We start from the raw sequence: 12,446 nt of genomic DNA, 5'->3' as shown, positions 1-12,446 counted from the left end.
ATGCTGCAGCAGTCTACGATGTTTTAAGACAAACTCGGAAATCTGTATAACCATGGAAATGTTTACAGCACCCACGAATGTGCTGCTCGATGATTATTTGAAAAAATACCAACATAGCGGCTTGTTTTACAAAAATAGTTCACCAAGATGTGTTTGACGCAAAAAAATAAGCCACACAGTTGCTAAATATGTCTTAATTTTAATGGTTTGGCTAGTTAATAAATGTGTGCGTCCTTTTTCTAGCTTGGATTTACATCCATTATGGTCAAAGTTAATCCCTGATGCTGTGTTAACACCAATCACGAAGCCAACTTTTCAAGTTGTGCTTTGCACATACACGGAATTCGCATCATTCAAGTTAATATATTTAAACTCCAGCCAGAAATCCATTTGAAAATGTGTCTCTCAGTGTTGAGATTGTCCTACTGTCGGTGCTGAATCAGAAATGGTGTGTAACGCAGAGCGAAAATGTGCTTCACGTGTGAGAAACACAGCATTAGTTTGCAGCCTTAACTCCATGCTTAAAACTGTTTATATAAAACGGTATTTCTGAAACCTCTCTGCAGTGAATGGATGAGAAATTCACAGCCATTCCAAAATGTAATTGTCACGGTTGATCTCTATTGTAAACTAAAAACACTGTATAACTTATTAAACGGTGAAAAGCGATGTTATATGACAGCTGTTTTTATATGCTCATGTTTTTCACACCAAAATTCAAAGTAAAAAGTGGAAATAACAGGCTGATCAGACTTGTGTTCATTTCATCACAGCAGCTCAATGTGACTCAGTGGTGTGTTTGACCACGCAGGCCTGTATACACTTCATTTTTTGAGTATTACCCCTTTTCCACCGAGGCATTTTGAGGGCCGGTTCGGAGCCGGTGCCCAATCGCGAACCAGTTCTTCCTGTTTCCACAGACAAAGAGCCGGCTCTCGGCCAGGAAAACTGGTCCCCGAGCGGCCCCAACTCCTTGCTGGGCTGGAACCGGCCCCGGAGAAGGTCTTGCTTACGTTAGGGGCTGGGGGCGGGGTTAACGCTCGAGGCAACGGGGGAAAATACGCCGCTGCGGAGTTTTACTAACGTTACTGTTCCCGGTAAGTTTCATTTTTAAAATGTTTCACCTTGTTGCAAACCAACGACACATTTCTGTTTAGTTTACCAAGCTAGTGATTACGTGTGTAACAGCAGCAACTAGTGGCTTTGCTTCCTCGGGTAATGTAAGCTGACCGGCTAGCTAGCCAGCTAGCGTGATATTGCTAATAACAACGTTAGCATGCCACTTTCTGACTGCCGTTGGCTCACTAACGTTACCAACTACCAACGTCACTTAACATCTGTGTTCACAGCGTTGTGGACACGTTTGTGATTAAACCGCTGTTCTCTGGTTTGTGTTTGTAGAGCTGTCGGACATCGGCGATACTGAACGGAAGTCCAACCTGCAGATGACTAAACATCAAACACTCGGATCTATTGATCACACACTGTTCTACACTTTAAAAAAAATGTTGTGATTTTAGTATTTTGCGTATTTTATTGTTATTGTATTATTTGCCAAAATAAACACTTTTTCTGAAGAGACATGTCTGCTATGCTTGAAATTAGCGCTGCGGGGAAACCTCAGACGTATACAGTGACGTAATGACGTGGCTCTCTAGCCGGTGGAAACGCAAACAGGTTCTCAGAAGGTTCGCAAGTTGAACCAACTGCGAACCAGCACGGGCACCGGCCCAGTTCTTGAACTAGGTTTGCGTTGGTGGAAAAGGGGTATATGTGGATTGAAGTGGACTTATGTTGGATGGTGGGGGACTGCTGATGTGATGTTAGTGTTCCCAGGATGATAATTATCATGTTAGACTGGTTCTTCCTCAGACTGATTCAGGGACAGAGGACAGATGATGATGTACAAGCATATGAAGATGAATCTCGTTCCTACCACACCTTTCCAGAATGGTGCATGAGGTGGAAAACACTACAGAAAGGAAGAACAAACCAAATGGATTTGCGTTGCAACAAGTGCTCACCAAGGACTCCTTGATAGTCAACCAGGTCGAAGTAGACCACAGCTACAGATGTCCAGACACCCAGCAGGGCCAGGACAATGAACCAGGTGAAGAAGCTGCCGCTGGACCCAGACTCCGCCTTCTTCCCATTCTTATTGGCTGATGTGGTTTTAGTTCCATCTGCAAGCAAAAGAGAGGATGATACTTGAAATGTTTTACACTCAAACTGCACAGTCAAATAATGACAAAGTATTATCACGCACGCACGCACGCACGCACGCACGCACACACACACACACACACACACACACACACACACACACACACACACACACACACACACACACACACACACACACACACACACACACACACACACACACACACACACACACACACACACACACACACACACACACACACACACACACACACACACACACACACACACACACACACACACACACACACACACACACACACACACACACACACACACACACACACACACACACACACACACACACACACACACACACACACACACACACACACACACACACACACACACACACACACACACACACACACACACACACACACACACACACACACACACACACACACACACACACACACACACACACACACACACACACACACACACACACACACACACACACACACACACACACACACACACACACACACACACACACACACACACACACACACACACACACACACACACACACACACACACACACACACACACACACACACACACACACACACACACACGATGGCCAGAAGAGAAAAGACAGTCTTTCTGCATTGGCTTCACTTTTGAGAACCAGAACTAAACAAGTCTGGAGAGGAGAACATGGTTGGGCTGAGGCAGTCAATATGTGTGGTCTATTTTTCAGCAAGAACACTGTCAACAGCAGTATGTACCAGATCACCTGATGGTCGGCATCTAGTCTAGCAGGTTGCACAAACTGGTGTCTTGTAAGCCTGGTCCTAACTTCTTACGGTGCGTACCCACCAAACGCGATGAACGCGATTGAAACGCGCGACAAATGAAATCGCGTCGCGCTAGACGCTCCAGTTTTGACGCCGGTCCAATATGCCAAAAAACGCCTCATCGCGTCATCGCGTCGCGCGACGAGCTCGCCCAAACAACAACATTTCTTCCGCCATTTAATTCTCTCGTCGATCATGGCTGAGATAACCACCATCGCTGCACTGTATCTACTCTGGAGAAGTTCCCAGCTTCGTCTGCGGGCTAGGCGCCGACGTCGGTTCTGGGTGCATGCTACCCTACGGAGGCGGCGTGAGCTCGGCGAGTTCCACCGTCTCCTGCAGGAGCTGCGCCTGGACGACGGCCGGTTCCAGCGGTACTTCAGGCTGACTGTTGCCCAGTTTGAAGACCTGCTAACCAGGGTACAGGACCGGGAGGTTTAGCTGCTGCTCTGCCCAGAACTGGTGCTTCATAGCCGGCCATAAGCCCCAGTGATAAACAATCGAAAAAAAAAAGATCTCTGTGTGTGAAAGAGCTGGGATTGATATGTATGTATGTGTGTGTGTGTGCGCGCGCGTGCGTGCGCCCCCCAACTTTGATTATGGGCAATATATAATATAATATAATATATAAATATTGTGGCAAAAAGCGAGGGAACACCAGGACGTCCGTACGTCAGCACGTCGGTGACGATCTCAACGCTGATAGGCTGTCGCGGCGCGTCTTCACGCGAATTCGCCGCAAAAGTTCAATTATTTCAACTCGAGCGATGGCGCGATGGCGCGATGAAGCGATGGCGCGATGAAGCGATGAAGCGATTTTTCGCGTCCATCGCGTCCATCGCGCCGCGCTATCGCGTCCATCGCGTCGCCCGGCGCGATGAAGCGTCTAATCGCGTCTTTGCATTGACTTTACATGTAATCTTGTCGCGCGATGAAGTTTCATCGCGTTTGGTGGGTACGCCCTGTAAGACGATAGATGTGCCAGGTGGACGGAGCCGATACAAACTACACAGGAACATGACTATTAAACTATTAAACCTTATCTTTTAATACTAAAATCATCTCTGTAGTCATCTCTGTAACTTCACTAATCCCTCAAAAGAGGCCCTGAAGAAAGCACACAGGTACTGACATCCCGTAATGCATGATGGGAGAAAATGTACGGCTTGAAGACTTTTACATGCTGCTAGGTCAAACTCAGACAAACACTCAAAGAGCATAGTTCAAACTACTCACATAGCAAGGAATGTTAAAATACACAGTCTGCACAGAGACAACCTCTGAACATTTACCATCGCAAAACCCATGATAAACTGTCCGTTACTCTAATTACTTCTAGTTCAAACTTTGTGGCTCAAAACCTACTGAAAGAAACCCTGAAATATAGTCAAGTTTCAAACAGTCATGACATAAACATACTTTTATGGGCTTTAAAAGTGACGTATTTTAGATCCAATGTATTCCGATGTGAAGAGTGGTTCATTTGGATTTAGAAAAAGCACTGATAAGATATATATTTGGAAAAGTTACATTTGAGAACAGAGTTTGGTTAACCGTTATTTCATGTTTCCCCAATAAACAAGTTTACATAGACATAGATAGAAGCTGCAGTCATCTATAGAAACATGGTTGGCCTGCTAATTAGGAGGTTATTATGAGGTTTTCATTTACACAAAATATATAAATAAGTATCATTATGCTATCTCTATAGATTTTCAAACAATATCCAGCGCAGATAAGTAACCTGTCAGTGTTGGCGAGATTCTGAAAAGAAGGATCAAACGGCAATGACATCGCCTTCAACAGGTCAACTTCAGTACGAGTAGAAGCCGACTGATGGTGGATTCCTCAAGGCAGATATAAAACTAACCGCTCTATTGTTACTCCTTAATCCTTCACCGCCAAGCAACCAGGCCACACAGTGACCTCCACACTGCTTTGCCCTTCTCCACTCTCCTTCAGTGGCCCTTTAATGGAGTCCCTCACCTGTCATTTCCCCAGTTATCATCGTGGGAATCACTGTGCCGACCGAGGAAGGGGCCGACTCCACTGCTGGATCACCCATCCCTGTTAACCGACGCCCTGGCTTGCCAACTAACCAAACAACAGTTGAATGAGCTACAAAGAGCATGCAGATAGCTGTGGGAGAACAGAGTCTCTGCCTCCCTCAGTCTCTCTCTGTCCCTCCCCTCTCCCTCTATTGACTGGCTTTCTTTCTCTTGCTCGTCTGTCAGTAATGTTTGCTCTCTGTCACTTTTTTCTGTGAGCCAGAAATGGCTGTGGAGGTCAAAGACAGTTATTTATAGAGCTGTTAAACCAGCTGGCCCTGACATGCAGACAGAAGAAGAACAGGCAGACCAGTTTCCCTCGCCTGGTTTTACTACATCCCAACAAAAAAGGCCACTTTGCTCGGTGTCGCCAAAAGTTCTGCTGGAATCTGCACTTTGGCCGACACCACAGTTATGGCCAAATATAATTTGGATGAATACTGAAATTTTTTTTTTTTTTTTATTATTATTTGTTTTGTGGTGTGGTGTGTGTGTATGTGTGTGTGTCAGACAAGACATCAGTAACGTTATAACTGGTGGTCAACTCTAATCGGTTTTAATTAAAATAAGCCTTGCGGAAACGTCGCACAACACTCTGCTAATAATTAATAATTAATTAATTTATTATTATTTCACGTTTCTTTATTTATTACCCAACATGATAACAAAAACATGATATCGGCATCATAGATCGGCCATCGGCCGCCCTGCTCTCTAAATATCGGCATCGGCCAATGAAAAACCCACATCGGTCGACCACTAGTTCTAACCGAGTATTGCAGAGCAGCGTTATGGTGGGATATTATATACTCCAGTGAAATGTCGAGAAGGTACAACAATATGAAAAAACTGACGCTGCCAAAGCCAAATGACAGACACGATACAACTCCATGATGATACTGCCTTGCTACTGTGGCGCTGTAGTAGCTCCAGATGAAACCTACGGGCGGACACCGTTACTGAGGCACAACCTGTTTGGTGACAAATGTGACAACAAGGAATGCTGTTTTACCATGTCTGTTATTCTAATTACAGTGATTATGAGAATAATTAAGGGTTAAAAGCGTTCAATTTCAGTAGCAAACACTTATAATAATTAGATAAACCTTACATATTCACAGATACTAATGGAAAAGTCCCATTATGTTCCCATACAAACTCAACCTGGCACAGCCCAATATGAACACACCTCCCACACAAGCCAACGCCAATAAAACCACACACACAACCATAGAAAACTGTTGTGCAGAAACACAAAATCCATGCAACATACCGCTGTGTTCTTCAATACACGTCATTGTGTTGGACGACGGCAGCGACTTCTCACACGTGCATGAACAGACAAATAGAAACCTCGCTGCTCAGCCTCTTCTGTGCAGCTCAGGACACATTGTTCAGTGTGAGCAGCTCCTCTTCACACTTATGTAAGCGCTGCTTAACACGCCTCCAAACTAACTTCTCTTCCCCCTGGCTTTAACCAGCGTGAGGGGTGCAGGTTTGGATGCCTTTAACAACATTCCACTCAATCACAGTCCCTAAGCTAAGAGTCCATGTGTGTGAAGGTTTTTAACTTTGCAACGGTCAAAGCATGATCTACAGGTCTGGATTTAGCTAGCAGAGCTCACTAGAGGGATGGAGTCAGAAATGCACTGAAAAGAATATTAAAGTAGAATTGCTCTGCGCTGGTGTCTGAATCAGCAGATATCAATTTGAAAAAAAAAATATATATATATATACATATTTTGTGATTCTGCCTGAGCATCTCTTGTTATTCATCAACACATAATCCAGCAGAGAGCACATTGGAAGTCTTATTGACCGTGTTTGTCAGGAACGAGGAGTGGAGTGTAGAGAAAGCAGTCGGACGGGGAGAGGGACATTCTCTTCATGAACACTTTCTACACTGACTGTGGTGTCTTCACGGTTTTAGCAGCTTTCTCTCATCAACTTCTCACAGAACGGAATTCATGATTTTTGGTTTTTGTTTCATCTGTTGAAACAAGGTTGTGGGCCCCCTTTCACAAAACAAAATTAAATGCTGTTATTGTGATTTCTGGTTTCAAATATGAAATCAACTATAAAAGAAATCACATACACACATGTGATATCAGATTACTGCATATCACGTACATTTGTAAATGTATACATTCTAAATGAATAGGAATACCAGTTTTAAGCCCAATGTTCTGCCATCTATTATTCCATTCTTTTTCTTGACATTAATCGTATGGTTTTAATATAGGCTTCAAAATATTTGAGTGTCATATCGAAGTCACAGAGAGTTTTGGCATTATGACACAGTGATTCACTGGTGAGTTTGGTGGCGCCAGGATCAGTGGTGGCATACAGCAGTACATTCCAATGATGAGGCTGTGATCGGGGCTTTACAAAAGGCAGGAACCAAATCCCATGCATGGCTTTGTTGAGAGAAATCCACAGAAAGGCACTCGTATTAACTAGAGCTGTATTGTTGAGCAAGTGTCAAGCTAATTAGATTATATCACTGGCTCACTCCAAACCAAATTAAATTGTGCTATACGCTTTGATTCAACAGCAGACAGCACTATGCAGCACCAAGCCAAAACATCCAAAAGAGCACACTGCACATGCAAAACCACAACACAGCATCACACGCAAGTCCCAGAGGAGCAGGCAAGGCTTTTACCCTTCCAGTGGTGCATACGTCAGCAACTCCCAGCCATTCGTAGGAGGCGGACTGAGGGACTGAAATGATGCCTGATGTAGAAAAGTAATAAGAGTGCATGAAAAACAAAAAGATAACGGGTGAAATATGAAGCCAAGATGTACGTTAACCGCAAATGCATCAAGATACATCAACTTATGATGACAAAGTTACCCCCATCCCTTTCTGTATTCTGACTGATGATTGAATCAACCGTGAGATCAATAAATATGGACATAGTTCAGAATGAATGCCCCTAAACTGTTTAGTCAGATGATTAAAACAGCTGGAATACAATTCAGTGTTTACATGCTCCTACCCGGCTTTACTACGAGAGCCAAAATCAATATTTGGTAAGCCACTTTCAGTGTTTGATCAAATGGCGTAACTCAAATAAATACAAACAAAAGTGCACACGGGCCTCTTTCTTTCACTTGTAAGTAAGTTAACACACCACTGCTCCAGATATACACACTTTGATTTTGACCTGTGCAAAGGGCAAGAAAACACTGCTTATAACCTACTTGGCTACAGTTCTCTCATCAGTGACTACTCCATGTAAATACAGCTGGGGAAATGCAGTAGTAGCACTTTCCCGTCAGAGCGCATTCATCAATTGACTGAATGTAGGCTTTATGATCAAATAATAAACAATAGTATTCAAGTTTAGATCAATAAATCCCATCCACTGTTGGAAAAAATATCAAATCATCAGTGCTTGGTGCCGTTTCATGGGAGTCCCAGCATGGACGGTTGGACCATACAGCATGCATAGGGGCGGTGGTGGGCGGGGTTAGGGAAAAACGCTGAAACTGAACATTTTGTTCCCTGGGCTTCTAACTTCTAACTCCTCTGATCTGCTACATTAGACAATATGAACTCTGCTACGGTCACTGGAAAAGCAAAAACAAACTAAATGTTTTAATGCCATCATTTTAGCTATCATTCAAACGGGTGTGCTTCATTCAACACCATGAAATTAAACTGAAAGCTTATATAAATTATTATTATTATTATTATTATTAGGAGTTGTGGTATGGTATTTAGTTTGATTTTGGTGATCCTCTTGTTACATCGTCTCAACGTGGTATCTGGATAAAAGCCTCAAGTGTTCTATAAGGGCCTTCGGTCCTGTGCAGTCGGTGAAGGACACCGTGTACTCAAAGTTAGACAGCCCTCACTCCTGTAGTTTGTATTCACACAACACGGCTCGTGCTCCCCACAGCCACGAGCTCAAAGCAACCGTGACCTCGCGGATCAGCGTCCAGCGCACTAGTTTTTAAGTAAATCCGCAGTATAACTAGTTTGCATCACAGTGGTACTTATAACAATTACAACTAACGGGAGCTTTTACAACGTAACATCGAGGACTCAACGTGCAGTAAAAGATCCAAGTGCGATATTTGAATGGAGCCGCGCGTTGCTCCTCTGTAGGAGCCTATGGGGTCTAAGGGGAGACCCCCAGAGCCACGTATAACACCACCCACGGCTGCTCATACTGACACGTGAGCATTTGGAAGAGTGACTCGACCAAGTTGGGGGCGGGGTGCTTAGCGCCCCGGGGTGCACACATAGCCAACTATACAAATCGTCGTCTTTCAGAGAAGCTGGTGGGCCTGCACATCTGGTTATGGGGCCATTAAAGAAAAAAAGGAGCTATAAATCCACACGTTTAAATCCCGTGTCCCGTGTGAGCCGGTGTCACACTGTAATCCCTCGAGTTTGAGTCCAGCCAGCCGGGACACCGGATAAGCAGCTGTCCACCACGGCAGCGTTGGTGCACCGATGGGGTTTAAATAGTACGTTTTGACACAAAGCGACGTCGCGATCTCCTGTCGTTTTATCACCAATACAGAATTCAATGGGCAGACTGGAGGCAGGGCTAACGTTAGTAACGTTATGTAACGTAAGCTACAGTAACATTACAGTGTCGACGTGGTCGTGCATTAACGGGAGGAAGGCTGTAATAAAGAGTATTTACATGACTACAACCCCAGCGTATGTAACCCACCAGCACGAAACAGCTGGTAGCTTTAGAACAACATGTTCTAACTAAAGCTACATTAAGCTAGCTAGCCAGGACTCGGGCCTGGATGAAATAACAGCTTGACACCCGATTAACTTTGAAAGGCCTGCCAGTGAAAGCTAAAGGCTGCAACGCATCACACGACACAACGGGACAGAGACAAAAGCAACGCACCTTTGGATTTCACGTGCACTTTGGCGTTTTTCTTTGAAGCCATGGTGATATCTAGCAGCAGTAGACCTCTGGGAGCAGAAGAGCGACTGGAACCTGTACTTCTAGGAGTGAAAAGAAATCAGGATTTCTCCTCCTGCTTTGTAAAAACCCAGAAACACCCCCATCCACCTTGGGACCGACAGCTCCCTAAACCAATCATCGACTTGTTTTACAAAAATGGGCGGGACAGAATACTAGTCAGACCAATGGGTTTAGAGAGGCGTCGCATTGATTCAACTGTGTGGATAGTCTTCTCTTGGCCCCGCCCCTCCGTTCCCCTGGAACGTGGCAATATGGTCGATCCCATGCTTTCTGTTCTCTCTCTTCTCCACACTCATTTTTATTTACATTTGAAAATATCAACACAGAAACATGTCACAACATTATATAGTCGTATGGATTAATGGCCTTCTGAAATGAAATCTGATGATATGATACAGTAAAATATGATTAAAACAGCCATTTTTATATTTTAAACACTTATTTCAGATGTTAATATGGTTTCAATGAGGCTACTTAACCGCTCCTTTTCTTTTGGTAGAGGTGTCAAAGGTACAGAAGAAATCTACTCCAGAAGTACTTGTGTTCAATAATAAAAATAAACTAAAGTAACAAGCCTGATTTGAAAATGTGAGAGTAGAAAGTACATATATATTTTTTTTTAAATATAGGATGGAAAAGTAAAAAGTTGTCCAAACAATAGAGCAAAATCAAATAAATATGCAGTAAGAGCAAAAGTATTTGTATACGTAAAAGCATTTTAAAAAGCAGCAGAAAAACTAACCACTCAAACAGACAATGCAAACAATATGCAGATGACTACTGACCATCTGCAGCTATATCTTAATTAAGGGACCTTATCACATGTTGCATAAACACAAATAGAACATTCTTTGGCTTTTTTCACAACATTTATAACTCGGCGTGATTGCCCCCCGCACTCACACTGCTCCACCCAAACGGGCCTCGGCCTGATTATCTGTTTTATACGTCATCACGTCGTAGTACCACACACGCATGGCTTGATGTTGTTTTCAAGGAGCGCCGTCTCAAGTCATTACAAGAGAGAACAACACAGAGAACATGAATATGACTTTACTGACAAGTCTGTCTGCACATATTTCATATTTCTAGTAAACACTCGACCTGCATCAGTGCCCCCGCGGAGCAGATTTTGGACGGAGACACACAGCAGCATTTTTATTATAAAAGTACCGGTCCGGTTCCGTTCCAGTACCGCTCACACCACGAGTCTGAAGCCCAAGCCCGACCCAGAATGCATCTGTGTCCTACACCATCATCAACAGTATTTTCTCAAACTTGCGCCCCGCGGGCCACATCCGGCTCATCCCCACATCCGGCCCACGGCAGATGTAAAAATAAACATTACATTATTTTATACTTGTTTCATATACATTTTAACTACCCCTTGTAATAAAAAAAAACATTTATATTTGTTTGAAAAAGTTCTATAAAAAGTATTTTGTTTGTGCAATACAATGAAAGGTCAGAGGTCATGGTGCTGGGCATGTCCAGCCTTCACTGCAGCAATTTTCCAAAAAATGCACGGGCTGTCGTTTACTTTGTTTTTCCAAAGCAGCAAAGATGTGTCTTTCAAAGCAGAAAAGAAAGGTGGACTGGAAACACACACTGTTTCAACAAAGATGGACATTGCAGTTTGTTTCGAGTCGAATGGCCCTACATTGAGTGCACCCTTAAACCCCCCCCCCCCACACACACACACACACACACCGACCAGTAGGTTATCTCACATATGGTCAGCTCCCAGACAACACTGTTCCCACATACTGTATGTAAATGTGAGAGACTGAGGAGAGCTTTGAATGTGTGATAGTTGTGTGGAGTGATCTAATCACTTGAATGGAATGGCATTTGCATGATGGGTGTTTGTGGGGGTGCAGTGTTATACTCTTATTGTGTTGTACTCTTATTGACCCACCATGGGAGTTACAAATGCCATGATTGTAGCAAACAATCATGTTCAAATATCATCAACCTGCATTTTCCTGTAGCGCACAACGTTGGCTTACCACAGTCAAACACAGACACAGACAATCAAACAGTACAAGCTCTAGTTTAACAGCAAAGACCCACTGTTGCATTCAAAAATTTTCTTTTTTCTATTGTGGCACAAACTAACAAGGATCATATATGGAATGAGAGGGAAAGGCATACATAAAACAAAACGAAAGTTAGCCATTAGTTGCAGCGGATTCCTAAATTCATCATCAACCATCAATCATCAATCATATAGCAGGGACTTGGGATTTCTTTATCAGGACTTATAAAACATCTGTGGGATATTATTCCGTCGATCTTTTAGTGCTGGACAAGTCTGCAGTACATGTAGGAAAGAAGCACTGTTCTCTTCACATCTCCAGTCTGTTTCCACTAATATACCTAAATATTAATAATATAAAAAATAAATA

General features: G+C 43.5%; 1 protein-coding gene across 50 annotated transcripts in view; it reads right to left on the bottom strand.

Annotated features, from left to right (window-relative positions):
- The window catches only part of asph (aspartate beta-hydroxylase), a 36,298-nt gene extending 26,178 nt beyond the window's left edge, over positions 1 to 10,120 (bottom strand). For 48 of the 50 annotated variants that reach the window (XM_084008447.1, XM_084008482.1, XM_084008436.1 and 45 more), the window contains exons 1-2: positions 5,013 to 5,253; positions 2,025 to 2,183 (exon numbers count right to left, since the gene is read on the bottom strand). In XM_084008447.1, coding sequence (XP_083864573.1) covers positions 2,025 to 2,183; positions 5,013 to 5,157 — 304 coding nt within the window. In that variant the 5' untranslated portion in view covers positions 5,158 to 5,253. Of the gene's footprint in view, positions 1 to 2,024; positions 2,184 to 5,012; positions 5,254 to 6,347; positions 6,465 to 9,957 lie in introns of those variants that run through there. The other 2 variants (XM_084008448.1, XM_084008454.1) reach the window with 2 other exon arrangements.
- Between the last annotated feature and the right edge of the window lie 2,326 nt (positions 10,121 to 12,446).

This window comes from Eutrigla gurnardus (assembly GCF_963514095.1).
Source record: "Eutrigla gurnardus genome assembly, chromosome: 4".
Classification (NCBI taxonomy): domain Eukaryota; kingdom Metazoa; phylum Chordata; class Actinopteri; order Perciformes; family Triglidae; genus Eutrigla; species Eutrigla gurnardus.
This window is presented reverse-complemented; position numbering and strand designations above follow the sequence as displayed.